At 33.0% G+C, this 27,334-nt stretch overlaps 1 protein-coding gene across 8 annotated transcripts in view; it reads right to left on the bottom strand.

The window, feature by feature from the left end:
* Nucleotides 1-27,109, bottom strand: part of LOC129906893 (muscle LIM protein Mlp84B-like) — a 387,782-nt gene extending 360,673 nt beyond the window's left edge. For 2 of the 8 annotated variants that reach the window (XM_055982880.1, XM_055982886.1), the window contains exons 1-3: nucleotides 26,964-27,109; nucleotides 26,564-26,692; nucleotides 26,341-26,500 (exon numbers count right to left, since the gene is read on the bottom strand). In XM_055982880.1, coding sequence (XP_055838855.1) covers nucleotides 26,341-26,500; nucleotides 26,564-26,678 — 275 coding nt within the window. In that variant the 5' untranslated portion in view covers nucleotides 26,679-26,692; nucleotides 26,964-27,109. Of the gene's footprint in view, nucleotides 1-26,340; nucleotides 26,501-26,563; nucleotides 26,693-26,873 lie in introns of those variants that run through there. The other 6 variants (XM_055982883.1, XM_055982887.1, XM_055982884.1 and 3 more) reach the window with 4 other exon arrangements.
* Nucleotides 27,110-27,334: the final 225 nt, after the last annotated feature.

Here is a 27,334-nt window from a genome sequence, read left to right as displayed (position 1 = left end):
TTTTTTAAATTAATTTAATGTTTGGAGTGGTGGGTGGCTATTTTTTTATTTATTTATTCTTTTTTATATAAAAATTTTAACACTAAACAAAGAGCAACTGACAAAAAAAAAAAAAAAATAGAGACACAACGAGAAAAACTTTTATTAAACGAGACGAAACTTTCGCGTGCGTTGCCGATGGGAGGCAGATCGGCACCAAATTATACCTAGTTCGAAACATAGATTGATGCTCTTCAAAAAGCTACCTTTCAAATAAATATCTAATCTTAACTTTTTACCTTCACAAGCCTTAACAACATTTTTGATTACCTACTTCACTTCCTTCAAGAAATTGTAGATATGGTAAAATTCAAAATTTCGCAAAAGTTAGGTATACTACTTATGCAACAGTATTATTCTCCTAATCCCACATTGGACCCTTCCTATATTGCCAAACGTTTTTAATATTGAAATTGAGTTTCAAATTTAGCACTCAGCTTTTTTTTAAACATAAGTAGGTATTAATATGATAAAAATAAGAATTATGGTTAGGTACAATTGTTGTGTATAATAGGTATCCTAACATTTTGATGTTTTTTTTCCGTCGGCTAATTTAAACATCATAGTCTATTTCTCTAGCAGGGCTGCCGAAATCGCTACTAAGGGAGTATTTGTACTCCCCATGCATACACCATACTCCCATACTTCCCACTCTTCAATTTTACTCCCCTCAAAAATATTTCAATATTGGATTAATATTATTTAAATTTTAACTTTTGTATCTAAATTCTATCCCATCCATGGGGGTAAGCCTTGTCGTGGCGGATGGGCTTACGGTGACTACTACTATGAAGCTTAGAGCTATGCGATCGCAAAACTTGTTTTCGCAGAAGGGCCTCCCATGGTCGACAGGTCGAAGCGGAGTAGGCTGTTGTTACTAATTACCCCCCCCCCCCCCCCAACGAAGGAGTGTTCCCACCAAGGCACTTCCAACAAATGGAAGAATTCTTTTTTAGAATCAACGGTAGCGTCACCAGTTCCAGTAAGGCCGAACTACTTGGTGAACACCTTATACGAGCTACTCAGACATATTCAGAACACAGGTCTATAAGGAGCGGCTTAGCCAACCTCTCGTCCTTGGAGTCATCAAAGGGCCTGGCCCTCCAGGTTGGGGGCTTCTGCCATCGGGGTAGCTGCCCGACCAGAAGTAGGATGTAGTTATGCAACGACGACAAGCCTCGGAAACGGATGGATTTACTGATGACGACCCTAGCAAACGAAATAAAGATAACGAATTTCAAATCTGCACGTGGAATGTTAGATCCCTTAACAGACCTCGTGCAGACGAACAATTAGCGGATACCCTCGACTGCTATAAGGCAGATATAACTGCCATCCAAGAAATGCGATGGGAAGGGCCGGGCAAGAGAAAATTGAAGACCCACGATATCTACTACGGCGACTGCAACCGGCAACAGGGCACATTTGGATGTGGATTTGTCATCGGAGGTAGACTCAGGTAGAACGTCCTGAGTTTTAACTGTGTCAACGAGCGCCTCACCACGATCCGCATAAAGGCTAAATTCACCAACATAAGCCTGATATGTGCACACGCCCCCACGGAAGAGAAAGACGATACCACCAAAGATAATTTCTACGAGCTCCACGATAAAACCTACGAGCAAATCCCAAGCTACGACATTAAAATTGTCCTGGGTGATTTTAATGCAAAGCTAGGAAGAGAAGATATCTTTTGAAGCACAGTCGGAAAGCATAGCCTGCACGACAACACATCCGATAATGGATTCAGGCTAGTCGACTTTGCTGCGGGGCAAAATGTTTTCATAGGAAGTACGCGTTTCCCGCATCTCAAGATTCATAAAGGGACATGGAAATCTCTAGATCAATCAACCGTCAACCAGATTGACCATATTGCGATCGATGCTAGACATTCCTCCAGTATTATGGACGTCCGAACGTTCCGAGGAGCCAACATTGACTCTGATCACTACCTGGTTGTAGCCAATGTACGGATGCGGATTTCCAGACCATCGCCAACACAAGGAAATACTGTGAGGAAGTTTAACGTCGGACGACTACAATCGCAAGAGATTGCCAGGTCCTATTCCGATCGCGTCTCGAATAACCTCTTAAGAAGTCCTACGCCGCCAGCAGCAAGTATAGATAACCAGTGGCAGCACTGCCAAGAAGCCATTAGAGATGCCGCCTCTGAAGTGCTGGGTTTCACAAGGCCACCACAACGAAACTCCTGGTTTGATGATGAATGCCGGCAAGCACATGCAGCTAAACAGAAATCATACAAAGCGGCGCTGCACAGAAGGACCAGAGCTGCCAATGAGCTCTACAAGCGGAAAAGAACAGAGGAACATCGGCTTCTCAGGAGAAAAAAGAGGCAACACGAGAACGAAGCGATCGTGGAAATAGAGGGATGCTATAACTGGAATGAAGTTCGTAAGTTTTTACCAGAAGGTAAAAAGAACATCTCAGGGGTATAAACCTAGAACTGAAGCCTGTAAAGACCAACAGGGAAACATCGTAATAGAGACGCAAGCGATGCTGAGAATATGGAAAGACCACTTATGCAATCTCTACAATGGCGATGACGAAGCCAACCCCACCCAAGGACAGATTGCACCACACAGCAGCAGGAGATGACCTGGTTAGGAGTATGCACCAGCTCATCTGCCGAATATGGTCGGAGGAAAGCATGCCCACAGAATGGAATCTCAGCATCGTGTGCCCGATCCTTAAGAAAGGAGACCCTCTAACCTGCGCCAACTACAGAGGAATCAGCCTCCTTAACATCTCATATAAGATCCTCTCTGCCGTACTATGTGAACGTCTGAAGCCGTTCGTCAACAACCTGATAGGTCCTTATCAGTGTGGCTTTAGACCAGGAAAGTCCACCATCGATCAAATATTCACATTACGGCAGATCTTGGAAAAAAACCCAGGAACAACAAATCGATACCCACCACCTGTTCATCGATTTTAAAGCCGCGTATGACAGTATACAGAGATGAATTGTATAGAGCTATGTCTAGTTTTGGCATCCTTGCAAAGCTCGTCCGGATGTGCAGGATGACGATGAAGAATGCACGCTGCTCCGTCAGAGTCGGTAAAGACCTAACTGACGCATTTGATGTCAAAAAAGGTTTTAGACAAGGCGACGCACTGTCATGCGATTTTTTTAACATCGTTCTTGAAAGAATTATACAGAACTCAAACGTCAACACCAGAGGCACCATCTTTCAAAAGTTCGTTCAGCTGCTTGCGTATGCCGACGATATTGCCTAATCGGAAGAACTCAGCGTGATGTCAATGGCGCTATTGTAAGCATTGAAACGGAAGCGGCAAAAATGGGTTTAAGGGTCAATGAGGGCAAAACCAAGTATATGCTGTCGTCAAAAAAGGACACTCAACACCGACGCATTGGACAAAACGTCACCATCGACAGCCATAACTTCGAGGTAGTAAAGGACTTCATCTACCTAGGCTCCGCTATAAACACGGACAACAACATCAGCGCTGAAATCAAACGGAGAATTACTCTTGCCAACCGCTGCTACTTTGGTTTGAGAAGGCAATTGATCAGCAAAGCCCTCTCTCGAGCAACTAAGGTGTTCCTATACAAGACCCTTATCATCCCAGTCCTGCTATATGGTGCAGAAGCATGGATTTTAACGAAGGCGGATGAAAACATCTTGCATTGTTTCGAGAGAAAAGTTCTTCGTGCGATTTTTGGTCCCGTGTGTATTGATGGTGATTGGAGAAGAAGATACAACAACGAGCTTTACGGGTTGTACAAGGACGCTAACCTATCCAAGAGAGTGAAGGTGCAGCGCCTGAAATGGCTAGGTCACGTGGAGCGCATGGACAACAATGCTCCGGCCCGGAAAGTTTTCGACTCCAACCCAGAGGGACGGCGCAGTAGAGGAAGACCTTGTCTGAGGTGGCGCAACCAAGAGGAAGGGGACCTCAATCAACTTGGCGTGCGCAACTGGAAGCAGCGAGCTAAGGATAGAGCTGGCTGGCGAAGCTTGTTGGTTGAGGCCCAAATCCACAGCGGATTGTAGCCGCCTTACGGCGCTGGTCACCCTAAGTAAGTAAGTAATCTAGATTCTATATATCCATTAGGTACCTATGTGGTCTAAATTATTCTGCACGTTTTCATAAAAATTGCTTTAAATACATCCATTTCTTTTATACTGACCTATACCATTGTCGATGTGGTTGATATCTGGGTAACAGTATCTGTCAAACTTTAAATTTCAAATGTATAAACTTGTAGCAAGCTAAATGAAGACGCTATAAAATATAATGTTAAATAAGTTTTTACTTTTTTTTTCATATTATGTAAATTCCAAAATAAATGACAACCTTCAAAAGAACTTTTGAAAATTTTTTTTAAAAGAATATACATTAATGAATTTATTATTTATTTCAACTTTTGAAGTATGTATTTATATTTTATAGTACCTACCTATTGTTTTTTTTTATTTTTAACATTATTCACTCTAATTCCGATTAACAATTATCAATTGATAGTTGATAAAAATTAAATTTCTATATCTTATTATTTAATAAATACAAATAAATACAAACGAGAATGGTTATTAATTAAAATTTAATTGAAAAATAATATTAAAAACATTTAAGTTTTCCCATGAAAATTATTCCTATTTCCGTGACCCACTTAGAGGATCATTTTATTTTTATACGGCAAAACAGGATACTTATGTAAATCGCACTAATTAGATGTGGGATCCTATAAAAATAAAATGCTCAAAACTTAAAAATTACTCGTCTAGGAACATATACCTGGAAATCGTTTCCTTTTCAAATTTCTGAAGGAAAAATTGTATAGGAGATAATTCTATAAAAATTAATCATTAAGGATCGGAATTGTTGATTTTACGAGAACATCTTGTTAAATTGTTTGTTTTGAGAAATTTATAAAAATGAAACTCAGGGGCGTACACACCATTGGGGCAAGAGGGGCGGTGCCCCGGGGCCCCCAACAATGCACGGAATGCAACTTATTATAAATGACGAAGAGAAAAGATTAAATATTTGGCATGACTCACTTCGGACACAAGAGAGTAAAATTATATTCTTCAGTGTAATGCATAATAAATTGGTAGCCTGCCACATAATATTTCATCTCAAAAAATAAAATATTTCATAATATAAATCGGTTTTTGAAAGAAAAATTACAGATTTTCTGGGGGCCCCAAAAAATGTTACTTGAATAATCTTAGCAACCAACAAATGATACATCAGGGACACAAAAAAAGGAGGGCGTATATACGTACTTTTTTATTTGCTCTTTTCTATATCAAAGGGGCACCAAAATTTTGTTTTGCCCCGGGGCCCCGACAACTCAACGTACACCTCTGATGAGACTCACATAATCACATCCACATAGAATGATTAAGAAATCATTTATGTTAATTCGAGTTTTTTAAGAATTAATCTTTTATTAAAATTAATTGTGAATTTAGCACAATTTGTAAATATTTGTATGTAAATAATAAAAAATCAATTTTTTTACTTTGCATACTCTTGAGCGTGAAATACTCCCCTCAAAACATTTCAAGTACTCCTCAACGCAAATTCGAAACGGCAGTCCAGCTCTCTAGCCTCTTACATTTCTAAAGACCTCACGCTCTTCATTCAATCAGGTCGCTACTTACTTTTTTTTTAAACAAACAAAATAAAAATGTGTGTATCTATACTAAATAAGAAAATCACACATAAATGTATGTATTGATTTTCATAAGAATAATCGCGTGTGTATGCGTTGATTTTAATTTTGACTCCGCCCTCAACAGTATACTTTGATGAAAATACAAATCACCCTGAAATGTTTCTTTCTTTAGTTGGTTTCAGACCTCTTCATAGGCAAATATTGTGTGCGTGCTCTTGAGTCAAAAGCTCGTAGGTTCTTTCTACGGGTCATCTGGATTTAAATTTTTTAATTGAAATTAGTATGCAATTTTTTTTCTTTACTTTATGATATAAATCGTTGCATACTTTTAGGGAAAATCCACTAATTGTTATTAAGTTAGTATTCTAAGAGCCGATTTTTCAATCTTCTAATAAACAGTCAGTTAACTGTTCGACGAATAAAGTTATTAGGCTCATAAACAATCAGATAAAAACATTGAATTTTTCAATCAAGAATAATTTATTCTACAGAATAACAAAAAAAAAAATTGTCAAATTCAAAAATATTTAAAATTAAACGTCATTTTTATTCATGATTGTTTTTGTTTTCTTGTGTTCCACTCTATTTTTTTTCAAATTTCTTTCAAAACAGCTTTGACAACTGACACTATATTTTTGTTCACATTATTCCTTAGAATAATTTTTATTTGTCTCTGAAAGAAGCAGATAGTTCTATTCTTAGGAATAAGCTATATCTGCCTGTTGAAAAATTGATTTTTTCTCTATCCTTAGGAATAAGTACTAACTGACTGTTTAACTGACTATTGAAAAATCGGCCCTAAGTGAAATTAAAAACCAAACACTCACAATAAATTGATAAGATATCTAAAAAAAAGTGGTTCCATGGTTTCCGTCTGTTTGTACGTACTTCAATTAACGTTTCAAACTTTAGTTTTTGAGTGAAGGTTGCAAAATTACATGTAGTACAGGTAAAATAAGCAGTTACCTAACCTACCCTCATGGAACTTGGCAAAACGTTTGCTTTATGGAATAAAAACCTAGGATCAAAAGAGTCTATATAAATAAATTGGTACGAAGATTGTTTTTTCGCAGAAAAGAGGCAGGGGGTGAGGGTAAAAAAGTAGTAAAAAATTGTTTGTAGAATATAATCATATGACACATGTTTTTAAGTTATTTTTTGATGCTGAATCTAATGACATTAAAATAAAAACAATGGCCCAAATTTTAAACGTAAAATTTTAAGTAACTTCCTAAAGTCATTTTAGTAAGTTACCTACTAAGTCAAAAAGCAGGCTAATTTTTAATTTAGTAACTTACTAAATGACTTTAGCAATCTACTAAATCGTTTAAAGTTTTGCGCTAACACGAATGCTCTAAGAAGTTATTGCCAACAGGGGCGTATACAGGTTTGCTTCTTGGGGGGGGGTCATGCCAATTTTTTTTTTTTTTTTTTCAAAAGTTTTGATAGCAGGCATAAACCTGAAAATGGGCTTTTTGAATTATTAAACATTAAAATTTGTGCGTCTTGCATTTCGAATCGAAAAGTTCCGAATGTAGTTCTAAAAATAACCAAACAAAAACGGTATGAGATTCGTTTAAGTTTAGCGTTAAGCCTTAAAGCCTAGAACGCTGCTGATGTGAAAAGAAATTTTTGTCGGTCTCCACGAGGACAACAAAATGCTTGCGAAATCTGGACCGAAAAATACTCAAAAATTGCCAAACATAAATGAAAAAAAAAGCAAACACGCATCGCAGAAAGACATGCAATGACAAAATGAACAACAAAAACAAACAAAAAAACTCAAAATGTCATTTTTCCACACACAATGAATGTCCCCGGAAATTGTTTGTGTGCGAAAAAGAAGTTTAGACTTTCAATTTCGTTGTGCCGAACAGCGTACTACAGAACGAAAAGTTGAACGAAATTTTTGGTTTACCATTTCGTTGTTTCATTTTTGTATTGGATTTTTCGTTTCTTATCAGCAGCGTACTAGGCTTTAATTTTGACCAATTGAGGCTATCCTCTCCTAAAAATAAAATGTACTGTACGAGTGCTTCGACTGAATAATTTGCCTTAAAACAACTGTTCATTGTTTTCCGCTAGCCCAGAAAGAAATAAAAATCGTTTTTACTTAATAACAGTTTTAACTTTTGAATTAAAAGTCTTCCTAACCTCAGGCAAACGAATCGCAAAGTTTTGTAAAAAAAATTGCATTTGAAAATATAATTTTTTTAAAATTTTGATTTAAAATTGTGTGGGAATTAAAAATACCTCTATTAAAATAGTAAAGACAAGAAAAATAAATTTGGCGATGTTTTATTCGTCCGTTTTCAGGTATTAATCAGCGGTTTACAATATAAAAAACATTCAGTTGTATTTATTAGACTAAGCCCTGCTTTTTCAATCGTCAGATAGACTGTCAGAAGAATAAATGTCACTATAAAATGGGAGCGTATCGGAATCCCGCTTTTTAAAATCCCGTTTTTCGAAAATCCCGAAAAAAAAGTTTCAAAATCCCGTTTACTAAAATACCGCTTTTTTAAATCCCGTTTTCTGAAATCCCGCATTTTATAATCCCGTCAAATCCCGAAAATCCCGATTTTTTTTTACAAAATACATGCTTAATTCACAGATAAAAAAATCATGAGAAATAGACAAAAAATTAGTAAACTGATTTTTTGCGTTGTAAAGCCCACACAATATGTACCTTCAACACATTATGAAAACGGTATTTCTTTTATAAAAACATAAAATGATTAAAGCCTTAAATTGAGTTCACACATAAAAGAAATTTCATTTATTTAAATATCAAAATTGTTGAAATGCATCCAAATATAAGTTGAATTATATTTAAATGAAATTTCTTTTGATTATGTAGTGTGTACTTAATTTAAGATGTTGTGATCATTTTATGTTATTATTAATCTATGGGATTATCACGATTTGATTGTTCTTCTGAAACTTTAAAGTAAATATTAGTTTGTTAATTGATTTCTTTTTAGTATCACATTCCTTACTTTTTCTTATCCTTTTTATATATTATACTTTTTGTTAAAGGTTCTAATTAAATGCGTTTAGAACAATCTCTCATTTTTTAATTTGTTTTAGTATCCCGATTTTGCAAGCAAAACAAGTTGTGGGATAATAAAAAACGGGATTATAAAAATCGGGATTTCAAAAAGCGGGATTATAAAAAGCGGGATAATGAAAAACGGGATTTTAAAAGCGGGATTTTAAAAAACGGGAATATAAAAAGCGGGATATCGAACCCAACCCCTATAAAATAAAACATTTATTCCTAGGAATAAGCTCTAACTTATGTTTATCTAACTATTGAAAAAATTAGCCCTAAGTGATATTTAATAATAACATTTAAATTGCCTTAGATAAGGTTGCTTACATTGCTTCTATAATTGACTGGCCATTGATGATTAACAAATCGATAGTTGTTTCAAAAAATGCAACAGATCTAGCAAATTTAGTATGTACAAAATACTGTTATATTCTGTAAGCAAACAAAATTCACCAAATTTTATCAGACGAATGTATTGAACTGGAACATTGCAAAAAACTAAAAAGATTTGAGAAATGATATCCTTCTTTAACATTTTGCCGATGACGAATTTTATCAACAAAATTAACCTCCACACAGCAAGGCCACAGAAAGCTTCCATATTTAAAACATATTTTATTCACTTCATCATATAAAAAAATAGAAGATATGGCTGCTTCTTTTATTTGCTGGTAAGCAGTGTCTTGCCCTTAAGATATTATTTTTGTGTACCTACCCGATTCAATTTCTTTTAAAAAGCTTTGAATATAATACTTATCCGGATTTTGTTTCCATACAAAACTCTACAGCACAGCTCAACTAATATTATCGAACGAATCAAAATAATCCTAATCCAGCATAGCGCTCGCTAAAATATGACCACATCCCCAAAATATGGTAAAATAGTTTGTTTGAATACCAAAAATTTTTTTTACTTTTAATTATCGTTCATGTTCTAAAACTTCAACATTTTGAAAATAATCTTACTCAAGAGATTTCAGTATCACATAACAAATTCTTTTTTAAGTTCTGAGTTCTTGGGGGGGGTCATGACCCCGTGACCCCCCCCTTGTATACGCCGTTGACTGCCAAGGAATGCAAAAGAATGCAAAAAGACTGCCAAGGAATGGAAAGACTGCAAAAAGAATGCAAAGACTGCACGCATTCCCAAAAGACTGCAATCATCTGAATGCAGTCAATTGATTGGTAAAAAAAAAGATTGCAATAATTTCACGAAAATGATTGGCAATCTTCTACAACTCTGATTGACATGTACATACACAATGATTGATTTGCATATTTAGGTTGATTTCTGGGTTGTGGGTTGTACCTATGGTTTAGTTATTATTTATTACACGCGCGCGTGCGTGCGTGAAATATGCGTTTTTGATTTTCTCGGCTCCTGTTTATTGTAGAATGGATTTTGTTGTCTTGTTTTGTAGAAAAACGTATTCTTTCATTTTTATTTATTATAATTTTTTTTTTAATGTTAAAAAAAGTTATTGATGAAAATATGTAAAATTTTCGTAGATGATAGTGAGTTTTACTTTTTTTTCTATTTAGATTAATCTGAGCGAACAAGTTCTTATAATAACTTTGCTACAACTTTAAATTTCCTACAACTTTTTTTTTTGCACAAAAACCGAAGTATACTTTTCTGAAGGTTTTTTGGGTGCTGATTTTTAATCCGAAGTCATAAAAAATGTATTATTATGTAGGTACAAAATCATATACAAACGTAAACCATGAGTTGATTAAATTCAATTTTATAGTTGGTAAAAATGACGGTTTGTTTCCCAAGGTGGAAGCAAAATGACATTTTTCCATATACCTTTCTGACGTAATTTTTACTTTATAATTGGGTTATTCTTAAAGAAGTAGCTCTTTTTATTATTAAAAAATTTAATTATTGTACCTATCATTAATATGTATTCTAAAACCAATTTAACTTTGAAGTACCTACACAGTGCTCGTTTTACCAACCATATCGGGGTTTTTCAATTTTAAAAATTAAATAGCTACGTACTTAAGGACATAACATTTTGAAAATAAAATGCACGACTGGGTTGCACGAACTTGCTCTAAGAGTTCAAGTTGCTTAAATTTTTCAGACTTTTTATATAGCAATTTGGAGAATATACACTCACCGAAATAATTATAAAGGCAGTCGATTTTTTTCGTTTTTAAACCATATAAAGGATATTTAATTTTTACTCCTTGCACGAATAAGATGACAAGTATATACTGGATTGTTTGCCACCCTTTATTTTTATTTAATTCGTTAAACTTAATTTTAAAAATTATTTTTTGAATTTCTGGTGCGAAATAATTATAAAGGCACAGCTGATTTTCACATTAAAAGTGTGGTTTAGCGAGATCAAATGCAACCAAAAGTAAGAAAAACAGTTGGAAAATGAATTTAACCCATTATGAACATTTTATAAGTAAAATTTTTCGGTTATTTTTAAATAAGGCGTGAAAAACCCTTGATGCAGGCAGAAATGGGCAAAACCAAGGCTTACCATGAAAATTAATTGTCCAACCGCGAAAAATCTGGAGGAGAAGAAAGGTCCGATTGTGTAATTGATAATTTAATTTACAAAGATAACAAGTATGGTTACCTAAAACGATAAGGACGGAAGCCTTTGAGAGAGAGCCAAAAGTGACAAAAAATGAGGTAATTTTCGTGAGAATTTGACAGCAAGGGAAGTTTTCGAGAAAATAAACTTGGTAGTGGAAATACGACAAGTGCAGCAAATAATTTAGGTGGAATTAAGTCATTCCTACGAAAGAAAATGTGGAAAACCGGCGCTCTTGTCAAGGCATAAACTTTCCCGCCTTCGCCTCGGTGAAAAGTATAGATTCTGGGATGAAAAATGGAAAACTTTTAAGTTCACCAATGAGAGAAAGTTTAATTTGGATAGCCTATATGGTGTACACATCAAAACAAAAATTTTCAAAATCGTTAGATCCGTTTTTTTAAAAAACTAAGTTTTAAAATAAAATTGGTATGCCATTTTGAAGAAATCGCTAATCAGCAACATAAACGGGATTACACAAATACATACTACAATTTAATCGTCCATGCCAATTTAAGAAACAATAAAATTCAAATTTTTTAAAGATATTTTTGTGCTTTAAATACTTTTATGAAAATTTGTTTAAAATTTTTTCATTTCAAAACAAATGTCTGTTTAAATTTAATTTATATAAAATTTTCAAAAGAAACAGATACAAATTAAATCATTAATTGTTAATATTTTTGATAGGTAAAAGTGTAAATGTATAAATGTATTTTAACGCATGTTTTTTATTATATACTAGATCCTGATAATGAGGCATTAAGGTCCTCGAAATATATAGATTACATAAAAATAAAAAAAAAATGGGTTCATGGATTTTAAGAAGAAATACAAAAAGTTAAAATAAGAATTGCAAGGAAAAGCTTTTGTGCAGTTGAAGCAGGAACTAACATCAGCTCCTGTTTTAAAAGTATACGATCCAACACACAAGACAATTGTGTCGTCCGATGCATCATCTTTCGGACTGGAGGCCGTTCTACTCCAGACCAGTATTGCCAGAGCTGGCTATTTATAGCCAAACAGGCTCCTTGAAGATTTCTCCGCTCTTTAAAATTCAGATTACCGATTTGAACTTGAACTTGTCGATTTAAGTCTCTTTTAAAATCAAAGCATTTTCTATTACAAATTTATTTTCTCGTCCGTAAATGAGCATGAAAACCAGAATATATCAACAAAATAAAAAACAACTTGAAGGAGCTAGTAACTGATAAAACAAATTGGATGAAGCTAAATCATGTGGTGAGGTGGCGCAGTGCGTAGTGCACTGGACTCTGAACTCGCTTGGTCTAGGTTCAATACTCAAGTGTGACGGAAAAGTTTTTCAAATTAAATGAAAAATTACTAGACTAAGCACCACACACAAATGGAATTAAGGAGTCTGATGATCGGATTGGCATCCGTTAAAACAGTAATGTAACTCTAGCCATAAACACTTGGTGGTAGCACCTTCAAGATGTTGTTGTTGTTGTTCAAAGATTATAATGAAATTGACGGTATAAAATAGCAGCCAAACTGCAAGTAATAGAGCTGTAGCAAATCGTATGTATTCGTTACTAAAATGCGTGTATTTGCTTCAGTAACGAGTAACGAAACGTTACTTTCTAAACAGTATCGTTACTCGCATGTTTCGTTACTGGGTACTGAAGTAACGAAACATATACGAGATACGAAACATACGAGTAACGACCCCATTCCAATTTCAATACTAAATCATCCGATATATGAGATGCGAAACGAAGTGATACACTCAATTCGGCGCATTTAGCATCTCGTATCGATATCATTACCGTAGTCGGAATACTAACTCCAGATAATTATCTGGAGTTTACTTTTGTCTCGATAATAACAATGTACAAAAGTGTTTTGGTTTTTGAAAAAATTTGTTAATTTTCAGTGCAAAATTTTCAACTAAAAAAAAAGCCGAGAAAAAGAGGTTTAAAAATCACTGTCAATAGAAAAAAAAATGAAAAATTGTTCGACATGGTTGTATTGAAGTGTTAATATTCCGAGATCTGGGCGATGTACTTTTGAATAAAGGTCTCTAAAGAATTGTGATAAGATTAATGAACGGATATAAACAAAAAATTACCAAAATTTTGTCGAAAAAATAGAAAAAAATAAAAAAAGTTTCCACGTTTGATTAAAAAAAAATCGAAAAAAAATCAGTATAGCTACCTTCAAACTCTTATAACATGAGAACGCCGCAATTTAAATTAATGTTTATGGCTTTAAAAAGTAGCTTAGATTATACAAATTGTTTTTGGTTTAAAAAAATTTTTTTTTTTCACTCTTATACCAACGTACGAAACATACTTAAAATACTAAACATACGAAACGTATCAAATACATGAAATATATGAAAAGTACGAAGCATGCGAAAGTAACGAAAGTAATGAAACAAACGAAACATGCAAAACATACGAAACACACGAAGCATACGAAATATACGAAGCATACGAAAGTAACGAGTAACGATATTATTGATGCGGGTACTAGTATCAAAAGTAACGTATACATGCGGGTACTCATTTTGTCGTTACTTTTACAGCCCTAGCAAGTATGGAAACATACGAAACTTAAACATAATGTAAATAATCAAGGCACGCGCCTAAAACCTTTCTAATCACTTTCCTACTTTCGTATATACAACGAATTGTTGATATGCTTAAGAGTATGGAGAAAAACATGAAAGAGCCGAATAACAATAATCATACTTGAAGGAGTTAGTAAAAATGCTAAGTCTATTCATTTAAAGTGATAAACTGATAAAACTACAATTGGGTGAAGCTAAATCATGTGGTGAGGTGGCGTAGTGCGTAGTGTACTGGCCTCTGAACTCGCTTGGTCTAGGTTCAATATTCAAGTGTAACGGAAAAGTTTTTCAAATTAAATGAAAAATTACTAGACTAAGCACCACACACAAATGGAATTAAGGAGTCTGATGATCGGATTGGCATCCGTGAAACAGTACTGTAACTCTAGCCGTAAACACTTGGTGGTAGCACCTTCAAGATGTTGTTGTTGTTCAAAGATTATTATAAAAAACAAACCATTATAGGTATTTGAAGTAAGTAAGCAAAAGTTATCTGAAAATTAAAAAAAAAATCAAAAATCTAAACCAAAAAATTAATTGTTTGTGCTTATTTGGACCATTTTTTAAAGCGGCTCTTTTAAGCTCCCAGATTTTTCAAAATCGGCTCCTTGTCTCTGACCACACTGCTCCAGACAGACACGGATGGTGTTCTTAAGCCCTTAGCGCAAGCGTCTCGAACCATGTCAGACAGCGAAAAGAAGTATGCACATGCACAAATTGAAAAGGAAGCTTTAGGAATTAAGTGGGCTGTGGGCATGCGAGAAATTTCAATACTACACATCATTGGGATTCATTTCACAATCGAAACGGACCTACAAGACATTTTTTCGACGAAAAATCTCGATAAACTAACACCTGGAACTCAGCGTTTTCGAATGAAAACGATGGGCCTCACTTTCAAAATCATTTTCATACCTGGAAAGGATCTAATTGCAGCTGATGATATTGCATCAGCGACATCCCATTCAAGAATCAGTACAGGAAGATGACGATGAGGTTTAATCGTTCGTCAACAGCATCATCGAGGAGCTACCAGCGTCAACCGATAAATAAAATTCTATTCGAAAGGCTCAAGGAAATGATCCGATTTTCAAAGAAATCATGGAATTTTGTCAGATTGGATGGCCTCACCGTTCTAATCTCCGGCGGAGGGGAGAGGATACTGCAACGATCGCGAATATCTTGCAATCAATGCCCAATTACACTGTGCAAGTCGAAATCTTTGACATGTGCGCTATTGACTGTTTCCCCCTATTTCGGACCTTAGAAATCGATTGGCATCATTAGTTTTTCGATTTGTCGGTACGACTTCAAACAAAATTTTTTTCGAAATTTTTTCAATAATTTTAAGCATTTTGCCCGGTTTAAAGTCATTTTTCTTGTCTATATTGCTATATATTCTGCTCAAACGTTATTTATTGCTATGAGCATCCCAAGTAACAGTTTCACTTGTATAAGGTTCAATGCAAACTATTTTTTGTGTAAGAAGAAGGACAAGTCTTATGCAAATCATTTTGACGCGCATTACAGAATTTCCTCAAGACCTTCCTCCACAGGCAATCGCCATGCTAATAGCTTGTGACGAACACATAAAACGTCCTTATGCAGGCCTTTTTACAAAGCAACGAAACATTTTAGCAAGGCTATAGCTTCGCTAAGGAAACTATCATTTGCATTGGGTGTTATAATAAGGCCTTATAGAGGTTGTTATAAGATGTTGAATTTATGATTAAAAAAAAGATTTTATTGAATTTAATTTTTTGTTTTAATTCTTTTCTATTTTGTTTTTTTCTTCTTTTTTGGCCATTGCAATTGCAATGCTTTTTTTGTTGTTCTGAAATGGAAAGAATTTTATTTTAATTAAAAAAGAACACATTTTTTTGACTTCACAAATGGCCCCCCGCATACCAGCGCAGCACTCTACCAGTAGACCAAGCTCGAACATTAAAAATGAGTGGAAAATAGGCAGCTTCTTGATACCTCACATTGAAATGCAATGTTTTTTTTCGAATGCACTAGAAAAGTTGCATACTTTTAAGAAAAAAACATTTCATACTTACAAGAAGAAAATATTGCATACTTAAAAGATGAAAACATTGCATACTTAAAAGAACCTCTTGGAACAGGGCTTATAGAGGCCTTCTGTCACTTGAAAATACGAGGTTTGCATAGAACGGTTCAAAAAGGTCTTAAGGGGTTATATCTAGTTGTAAGTGCAAAAATAACCTTCTTTTTTGTGGATTTTTTGTGAAGAGTACATATCCATACAGCAAATTTAATGTATTAAAAGAATTGGGTGTATTTAAAAAAATATTGGGTTCCGTAATTTTTGTAGTAGATCTCCTAGACGACCTCCAACAAAAAGGTGTCTGGCGGTGAGCAAGATATCTCCGAAGCGGCTGGAGTAATCGGCTTGAAATTTTAAAATAATTTTTTAACATACTTTTGACAGGTAATGAAGGAAGGAAAAAGGTTTTTGACAATAATTCGATTTTTTAAGCCACTTTAAAGTGTAAATTTTCGAGAAAAAACGATTTTTTTCTTTGGGAAGCCGCCATTTTGTCAAAAATCAAAATTTTGACTATTCCTTCGTTCATTACCTGCATTCGTCTATCCTGAAAGTGAATCTTTTGGTTTTTTTAATTTTAAGTCACTTGGATCAGAGATATCTTGCTCAACGTCAGACACCTTTTTCTTGGAGGTCGTCTACTACATATTTTATGTTTATATACTTAAATACCTCTTCACAAAAAATCTACAAAAAAGAAGGTTATTTTTGCACTTACAACTAGATATAACCCCTTAAATAGGCCTTCATTAACTAAAATTTACAAGGCTTCCTCTGTCTAAACACTTATAGGAAGTCTAAAGATGACCTCCTTTCTTTCCAAAATGGTTGACTTGCATAATCAAGCCTTAAACTAAACCTATACAAACTATAGCTTGTCGAATCGAAAAAATTGGACCTTATGGGTCAAAATCATGGAGGTGGGAAATTTCGATGACCCAATTTTTAAAAAATCAACTTTGTTTTATGATAAAAATTTCATGCTCAAATGTTCGCTTTAGCCATTATTTGTCGGCTCATGAACGGGCAGAGCACAAAAATGTATATTTTTCAATTTACCGCAAAACCCCAAAAATTAGTACTAGAAAAACGTTCCTCGAAATGGTGGTGATCTCTTCAAAACTTTATGGGTATAGAAATAGTATCAATGTGAATGATATATTATTATACTAAGATATTAGGTCTTAAATAATTAAAATATAACTTTATTTCTTGGGGCAGAGACCGATTTCTACAAAAAAATGCTTTAATGCACCTCCGAAACACTTAGGCCATAAGTACCTATTTTTTTTCTTTTGTTTTTGTTTTAAATTTTTTGATAAAATTGTTTATTACAGCCATACTTAGATAGGATACTGAATAAAAATACCCAAAAAATGCGAAATTATGAGTGTAAGACTACATTATTTATTCAGATTCTAAGAGCATTCCCGGAAATGACGTTTTGACCTTAATTTATTTTTATTTTTTATGTAACAAAGTAAAACGAAATATTTCTGAGATAATATTGTAGTGGCCTCGATTTTTGATCATAATATCCCTCTACCCCAAACCGACCGTTCCCGGAATGACGGTTAATTTATGTACGGTACTTAAAAATGAAACAAAAACTAGTTTCTAACATACATTTTATATATTTATCCATAAAAGAAGGTATGGAATGATAAATCTATATAAAATTAACTTTTAAAACTGCTTGCAGCACTCTTTTGTACGTTAAGGGCCCAACCCATAGAATCCGTTGCGTCCGTTGCGTCCGTTGCGTCGAAGTTTTAAAATAAAATACACACGTTCTTATGGGAAGCGACCCTTAAGCGACGGATCGGACGGAGACGGACTTCCCATAAGAACGTGTGTATTTTATCGAGCTGTCAGTCAAAAACTTCGACGCAACGGACGCAACAGATTCTATGGGTTGGGCCCTTTAGATGATTAAAATTTTGATACATTAATAAATGTTGGTATTATGCGTCATTTTTCTTGGGACAACTTTTATCGATGTACAAAAATTAACAAAACTTAATTTTTTTGTAAGAGATGTACCAATTAATAAAGAGTATTGTGTATATTAGAGTGGAGCGTTTTTGGACTTTTCTTTCAGATCACTGCGTGCAACTCATGGTTTATGCCTTTTGCTCTTCTGAACATATTCTGATACTTTCTTTTATTCGACAGTGGAAAAATAAAAATCGGGAAGCCTCTGAAGATTGCTCGTATTTCACGAAAATCGATATTTTATGAGGCGTTAGAACCCATCTGGATTGACTTAATCTTTTTAATTTCACTACCAACTGCTCAAACCTTTTGCTGAGTGGTCTCTAGAACCAGATCTGATCCTCTATTTTGAGTGGTTAATGGAAAAAACGAAATCGGGAAGGCTCGTGCCTTGCATGGGCAAGAATTATGGAAACAACTTAATGTCGAATATCTAAGGATTGAAATAAGATATCGACATAAATTAAATGCAGTTACAAATATAAGTGTTTTATATAAAAATTAAATTATTAACGAAGTTTTTAAGGTATTAAAGTATTAGAATTTAAAATTCTATTGAAATGGGTCAGGGGATGTCAAAGTAGCATTTTCTTAAATCCCCCATAAACGACGTCATTATTACAGAAAAGTTCTCAGTTTGAGTGCTCCATAGCTTATAAGGTTCCAATAGGTTCTAACAAATATAGCAAATACAAACAAGTTGTAAGAGAAATTTGTTCTGGGTGGGATTTCATACAATTTAAAAAATCCGAATTTTAGCGAAAATGTGTATTTTTCGGAGCCTTCCCGATTTTTTTTTTCCATTAACGACTCAAAATAGGGGATCAGATCTGGTTCTAGAGACGACTCAGCATAAGTTATGAGCAGTTGGTAGTGAAATGAAAAAGATTAAGTCAATTCAGATGGGTTCTAACGCCTCATAAAATATCGATTTTCGTGAAATACGAGCAATCTTCAGAGGCTTCCCGATTTTTATTTTTCCATTGTCGAATAAAAAAAAGTATCAGAATATGTTCAGAAGAGCACAAGGCATAAACCATGAGTTGCACGCAGTGATCTGAAAGAAAAGTCCAAAAACGCTCCAATTAATTGGTAAATGAGAAAAGAGCTTTAAATAAATGTTATTTTGATTTAAAAAAATGCCTGGACATCAAATTTTCCACCTCCATGATTTTGACCCTTATACACCAAACCAAAATTGTTACTTGGGATAAACTACTGGCTTTGTAAAAATGTATATCTTAGTAATGAATGTGTTGCCGCTGTGTTGTAATACATTTTTTTTCTACATTTGAAGCCGATTTGTGAGACAATCTCTCTTACCGCCTAAACGATTTAATCTTATCCTTCACTCCCATATAATTTTTTTCTGTAAATAAATCTAAATAATCTTTATACATCATTTTATTTATGAAATTAAAAGAAAAGTTTTGAAATAAATGTATTAAAAAAAAAAAACGGCAACACTGGCAATTTTTAACGCATAGATTTCAAAGTTTTTTTTATTACCGACGTTTAAGAACAGAAATTATTAAAATTGGATCTGTAATTTGCATTAGTTACTCCACTTAAACATAATAAAACGATAACTATATGCAAAAAAATCCAAATTTCTTGAATTTTTTCAATAAAAACTTGTTTAATAAATTGCATAAAATTGTTTATTTCTCTTTATGCTGGGGGTAAATAGCGTTTTGTAGAAAAAATAGCAATATTGAAAAATCTTCTGAAAAAAATTTAGTTCGAAGTCGTACCGATAAATCGAAAAACTAATGATGCTAATCGATTTCTCAGGTCCGAAATAGGGACAGCGCACTTGTCTCAAAAATTTTTTTGAAAAAACTTGCACAGTGTTATTGATGCATAGAAATCGAATAGTGATTCCACCAGCTATGAGATGTTAATAAAGATGCACACTGGACATTTGGACATAGTTAAATGTTAAAGCGGAATGTGTCAGTCGGTGGTGTGGTGGCCTGGATCATCGAAAGGTATGGAAGAATTTGTTCGACGTTGTGCCACTTGTGCCCAATATCTGGTGCCTAGACTCCAAACGCTCATTAGTTCCACTATGTCGGACCGTCCTTGGATTCCCGGAAATTATGCCATAGGAAATTACGCCAGATTTTTTTTGAAAAAACGCCAGAATGTTTCTTTTGGTCAAAATTGGAAAAAACACCAGAAAATAATTTGGAAAAAAAGGCAGAAATATGGGAAATTGTGCCAGACAGCCTTGGAATAAGAGTCGGAAAATAAAATGGAAACTAAGCCAGAAAATAATACGTTCTGGCTTGGTTTCCACATTTTTCATTTTCATTTTGGAAAAAAGGCCAGGAAAGTTTTTTTTTAGTTCGAACAAAGGAATGAAAAAATAAGTAAAAATACAACTAACTGTAATCTGAATTGAGTGATTGTATACCAACCTACTACGTGAGAGAGGGAGTCGCGGGGTGCAATTGCGTTTGTTAAAAAAAAAACCAAATTATAAAAAAATAATTATTTGTTTTATTCGTATTCTTAATTTTAAGTTATATAATTTAATGTTACAGTTTTTGTTACAAAACGCTAATTTTTGTATGGTTGGTTTAAAAATAAAAGACAAAATTAAAACAAAAATTGTTTTTACTGCATTTTGAATCAACAAATTAAAATTTCATAGCTGTTATTATTGCTTACCAAAATTATGTAAAAACAGTTTTATGTTTTTTTTTTCCAAAACAAAGATGGATAAAACGCCAGATTGTTTCTGGCTCTTTTTCCAATTTTATTTTTGTCTTGCTTTTTTCCATTTTATGAAATGGAAAAAGCACCAGAAATGTTTTTGGAAAAATGCAAGAAATTTTGGAAATATTCTCAGAAAAGTTTTGCACATTTTGCTTAAAAAAAAGTTCGATTTTGTATGAAAATTTTGTTGACTTTTTTTTCAAACAAAAATCTGGCGGAATTTCCGGGAGCCCGTCCTCGGCACACTATTGTGATGGATCTCTGCGTTTGTTATGGTAAGACGTTTCTAGTAATTAGCGATTATTTTTCTAGATTTCCAGATGTAGTAGAATTGGAAAGTCAAACATCACGATGTTATTAAGGGGTTATATCTAAAAAATTTGGGTTCCGTTATTTTTGTAGTAGATCCAGGATAGGACGAATGAAGGTAGTGAACGAAGGAATAGTCAAAATTTTGATTTTTGGCAAAATGGCGGCTTCCCAAAGGAAAAATCGTTTTTTTTTCACGAAAACTTACACTTTAAAGTGGCTTAAAAAATCAAATTATTGTCAAAAACCTTATTCCTGAAAAAAGTATCTAAGAAAATTGTGTAAAAATTTCAAACCAATCACTCCAGCCGTTTCGGAGAAATTTTGCTCACCGACTTTTCGAGAAAAACGCGTTTAAAAATTTTGGGAACCATGTAAACTTACGTAAAAAGTCTTCACAAATACTAATCGGAAACTAATTGCTGCATCAATGTGAAATTTTTAGATGTATGTACATTCAAAATATGCAAAAAAAAATTATTTGATTTTTTTCAAAATTACAACTAGGTATAACCCCCTAAGCACTTGAAATCGATATTTGCCCGATTTGGGATACCAGAAATAGTAAGAACCGACAATGGCCCTCAGTTTGCTACGGTGCAATCATCAGAATTTTGTCAATTTGCTCAATCTTGGGGATTCAAGCACATAACATCAAGCCCTCGTTTCCCTCAAAGCAACGGTTTCATTGAATGGTTAAAATAATAAAGACGCTTTTAGCCTTAGCGCTATTAGAGTACCGAGCTACACCACTCGCAAACGGATCAAGTCCAGCGGAACTTTAAATGGGTCGTAAGAATCGTTCAATAATACCGATGACGAACGATCGGTTTGACCCGAAACCATTGAGAAAATTACAAAGGACGAAGAAAAACGAAAAACATCTATAATAGACGCCACGGAGTCTGTCGTCTGTGACACTAGAACCTTTGAAATTGGTGATGTCTTTTAACGTTCAAACAAATACAGGAGTCTACAGAAGAAATATTTATCATCTAAAAAATGCCCATAGAAACAATGTTCCTTATAAACCAGAAGAAGTTGATGAAGGAGAGCTTCAAGCTTCCAAATCAAAAGATTCGCAGGTGGAAATGAAGGTCGATTCGGATATTCAATCTCAAGCTCCAAAACCATGTCTAACTACAACATCGACAGGTAACTACAAGACAAGATCAGGAAGAATGATAAAACAACCCGATTGATAGACCTGAGAGAGCTGTATTAGAAAAGCTTAAGTCCTGGTTTTCGGGACGCCACCCCCTGGCGAAATCCACAACTTTGGAAAATGCGAATCGCTCTATATCTCCAAAACTATGGGTTCTATAGAAATGGTTGTCAGACCAAAGTTCTTGGAAATTTAATTATCTTTTTCTTTGTAATACATTATTTTTCTGAGCGGGCAATCGTTTTGATGTTATGTTGTTTTAATTAATTTTTTTTTTCGTTTTTTTTTTTTAAGATTTTATCATTAACGGTATTAGTTAAATAATTTTTTAAACAGTAAAAACCTTGCAAAAACCTCTTATCTTAAGTCTCTGGACTTAAGTTGTTTTTGGAAAGACCGATATAATTAAAAGGGGAAGGAAAGTATTAGCTTAACTGGGTTTTACCCAGTTTGAAGAACTATTTTCAGGCAAATATTATTTTTGGAAAAAACGTGACTTAATTGGTTTTTGCAATGACCGATTCAAATTGTCTTCAATTTCAAAACCATTGCAAGACTGCACATAAGGGTGTCCGTTATTTCCCAAAGTGATGTTTTCGGGGGAGACACCCCCCAGATCGAAGGTTTAGGGCCTAAATAAGGGGAATTTAGCAAAAAAAAATTTTTGGAGGTCATTAACCCGTGCCTCTAAGGTCATACTTTCCCCATACAAATTTGTATGGGAAATTTTTTCTCTCGAGTTAAATCATCTATTTTTAAAATGTTTGTTGATTCTGGTTGGAAAATATTTCCTTTAAAAGATTACATTCAAAATTTCCCGTTAAAAATTTTTTTTATATTTTATTTCGGTTTTTGAAATTATTAGCTGTTTTAGTTGTTTTTGCTTTCACCTATAAAATAATTTTAAATGCAGTTTTATTGTTTTTTAATTCTTTTCAAATATTGCATTCAAAAATTTGTGTATAAATCAAAAATTTTAATTTTTTAAAATTTTTTTTGAAATGTTTGCCGTTTTTATAATAAATAAATTTTATTAAATACTTTACCCTTTCTTGTTTGCAACTTTTTTGGTGTCATTTTTTAGGTGAAAATTTTTAAACAAAATTCAATAAAAATATTGTAAACATATCTTTTGTAGTTCGAGAAAAATAAATTTTAACGTATAAAAACGGCAAAAATTTCAAAAAAATTTTAAACAAAATTCAATAAAAATATTGTAAACATATCTTTTGTAGTTCGAGAAAAATAAATTTTAACGTATAAAAACGGCAAAAATTTCAAAAAATTTTTTTAAAATTAAAATTTTTGATTTATACACAAATTTTTGAATGAAGTATTTGAAAAGAATTAAAAACCAATAAAACTGCATTTAAAATTATGTGATAGGTGAAAGCAAAAACAACGAAAACAGCTACATAATTATTTCAAAAACCGAAATAAAATAAAAAAAAATTTTAACGGGAAATTTTGAATGTAATCTTTTAAAGGAACTATTTTCCAACCAGAATCAACAAACATTTTAAAAATAGATGATTTAACTCGAGAGAAAAAAAAATTTATGTATGAGTTAAAAATTTCCCATATAAATTTGTATGGGGAAAGTATGACCTTATAGGCACGGATTAATGAATAATAAGGGAAATTTGCTAAATTTCTCTTATTTAGGCCCTAAACTTTCGATCTGGGGGGTGTCTCCCGAAAATATCACTTTGGAAAATAACGGACACCCTACTGCACATAGATTATCTTTTAAGTACTTTTCTAAATAGAGGCCGTATACATAAAAAAAATACAGGAATATTTAAGGGACTGTCAATTAATATTACACTCAACTTTCCGTTCAGGGGCGCAAAAAAAAAAATATCATTAGTTGCTTGTAAACGAGAAGAACTATTTCAAGGGTCACCATTTGAATATCTCCAACAAGCTTTTTCACATACCTTAATTTGGGTGGATAGTTTATGGTGTAATCAAAATATTTCAATCTCAAAAATATAACTAGTTAAATGCTTATTAGATGGGCAAAAACTAACATTGAGCCTCATATAAGTAATTCAAAACGTCCACTTCCGGTTTGCTCTATAGGCAATGGAGAAAATTTGGAAAAACTACTCTTATTTTCTAGCTCTTACGCTTTTTAAATTAATCAGAGGCAAACAAATATTCAAGGAAGTCGTTTTTAATTTTTTCTCCATTGGCACAACGTACCGGAAGAGCAGGTATTAAACTTCAAACTGAAATAAAAACTGACTGATAGGAGCTACAAAATATTGAATAAGGTAAACAAAAATAAAAAGGCACTTACATTTTCTGAAAATGAATAATAAAAAGAAAAGGGATCTCTAATTTAATTCTTGCGCCGAGGCCCCAGCAGGCGAACGTACGCTTTTGAGGCTCTCCTCTTCTAGCACTTCAATCATGTTTTGTGACTAAAAATAGTATATAAGCCGTGTTTTATTGGTACTCAGTATTTTACTGAGTAAACATTTTATGCTCTAAATAACAAAAATCGATTACTTTTATTTATTTTTTATAATCCTTTATTGTTGAAGGGTAAAAAATGTATATGTTAAGAAACAAATTTTCTCTGTAAACCAACAAATAAAAAACTTTTGTTTATCCATAGCAATCATTTGTTGTTGCTTACCGTGTAAAATTTTACTAAGCTAAGTACTGAGTTACCAATAAAACACGGCTATAATATGTACAACAGATCTTGGCGAACAACTTTGGGTGATGCATAAAAAATATTAAATGCTCTTACTAGAAAAGTCATTAAGTATCCACATTTTCTGCATATCAACAAAATTGTATACTCATTAATTCTCTTATACAAGTATTTTACTATTTCTTATGCATATTACCCTACACAACACAGATAACGAGGAACACTAACCATGCGCTTGAGAAACAACAGTAGAAATATTAAATTTTTCAATTTTTCAAACTTAATTAATTTTTAAGAAAAAAATAACTATATTGGTACATTTTGGTCGTTCACTTTTTTCTTTTCAGTTTCCATTCTAAATGAAAATAAATTCTCAAACTTAATTTTTGTGTGTACCTACCCAATTTCTTTTATTTATTTTCATTTTATTTTTTATAAAATATTATGTTATTTATTGATTGTTATGCATTTCTTAGCTGATTATTTGTGTTTTTCTTTTTTTTTTTTATAGTTTTTTAGGTGTTCAAATCACAAGTATTTCTTCTTTCTAAAATAATTTATTTTTCATTAAATACATTTAATGGAGGTTGAATCAACTTTTTTGAGAATTTATTTAAATTGTTTTTGTTTTTATAATATAGATCCGTCTTCAAATAAATAAAAAATAGGAATAAAATCATGATGCATTTTTGCATATATACATATATATATATTTTTTATTTGGGTTTGTTATAAAATATTTGTTTAAGAAACTAATTGTCGCGTAGGTATTTTTGGAAGAACTAGCTTATCCTCAACTCCACCAGGATTTATCTTAAGGCGTTGAACTAGTTGCTGCGATGGAATAAAAAAATAATATAGTTTATTCCAAGAAAAATGTATAATTATCATATGTTTATGATTAAATTCATTGCCATATTAAATATTTGTTTTTGGTTAATAGAAGCGTTTTGAAGTTAGTTTTTTTTTCTTAACAGCCTTATATTTTTATATTAATACATGATTGAACAAAAGTAGATTCTAGATATTACTACTTTTATATTATTTGTTCAAATGTTAGAAGGAAATAGGTTTTTTGAAAATGTTTCGTAGAGAATATTTAGGTATAAGGAATGCAAAAATAAATGAAGCAATCTTAACTTCTAAGAAAATATGAACGGCCCTCGATCAATAAAGGAATTTGCAATCTATAGTATACATTTTAAATTTGTGAACTGTATTTTTTTTCTACAAAAAAGGGAAATTTAATATCTTACAAAGTGAATCTTCAAGCACATGGCGCTACGCACACAAATACTTACATACACTACTTTTTAGAAAAATCAATGAAATATTTTTAAATGAGAAAGTTTTTTTCTATGTAGGTGTGTGTGTATGGCTCAAATCATTATGCATTTTTTTTCAGTCAATATATATTTTTGTTTTAAATAAAAATGTGATTCACACATTTGCTTGAAAGAAAAACAGTTCTAAAATTTTGCTATGTACTTACTCTCTGTTCAAATGCGCTCCGGTGTCCATGGATAAACAACCAGCTCCACCTCCAAATCCGTATCCTTTGGGACCGTATTTACGAGCATGGCAGTTTTTGCAAAAGAGTTCTTTTTCGTGCTCAGTGCAGTTTGTTGAGTCCAAAGCCTTGTTGCACATTCCTAATATTTTTTACATTGTTATAATTTTTTTATTAGAGAATTGCACTTCAAATATTTTTTTACCACATTTGAAACATGTTTTATGGTATTTGTAACCTCCTGCCACACGTTCTTCAGCTGCATATACAGACTTGCCGCACTTTGGGCATTTTGGAACTTCAACTGGTGTAAAAGGCATATTTAATTAATTTCCTGGGTAAAACAAACAAAATTAAAAATTCTCGTTCTCGAAGAAATAAATGTGTTAGTAGTTTCTGAAATTTACGTAACAATTGCTTATAACAATTAACTCGAAGGAAAAAAACAATATTCACGAATTTTCCTTAAAATAAAATTAAAAAAAAGAAAATCTTATTATGGTTTCTTTCTTTACTTTTAATATTATATTCCTACGAAAATTTAATATACTCTTTTAATAAACACTAACTTATTTTATAATAAAAAAAATGCAAAATAGGTATACCAAAAGAAATATTTTGAATAAATTATTTAAATTTTAGCACTTCTTTCCAATTAGCACCGATATCGAATGAACTGGAGGGTGGCTGCTCGCAGGTAGTCTATATTCCTGAGTGCACACGGCACACACATTATACGTAGTATACTAGGTAATCACAAACATATCGTTATAATCGATGCATATATTTTTCATATATACTATACATAAAAGTGAAATGGCCAAATGCTGCTGTTAGAAAAACCAAAAGAAACAAAATTGCTTAATTAAAACGAAAAAAGAAAGTGCACTTAAAACAAGGAAACAATCAAATCGAATATTTTTTTATTATTATAGATATTCAAAAATCCACTGCGAACAAATATCGAACAAGAAAA

Source organism: Episyrphus balteatus, chromosome 1, assembly GCF_945859705.1.
Source record: "Episyrphus balteatus chromosome 1, idEpiBalt1.1, whole genome shotgun sequence".
Lineage (NCBI taxonomy): Eukaryota > Metazoa > Arthropoda > Insecta > Diptera > Syrphidae > Episyrphus > Episyrphus balteatus.
This window is presented reverse-complemented; position numbering and strand designations above follow the sequence as displayed.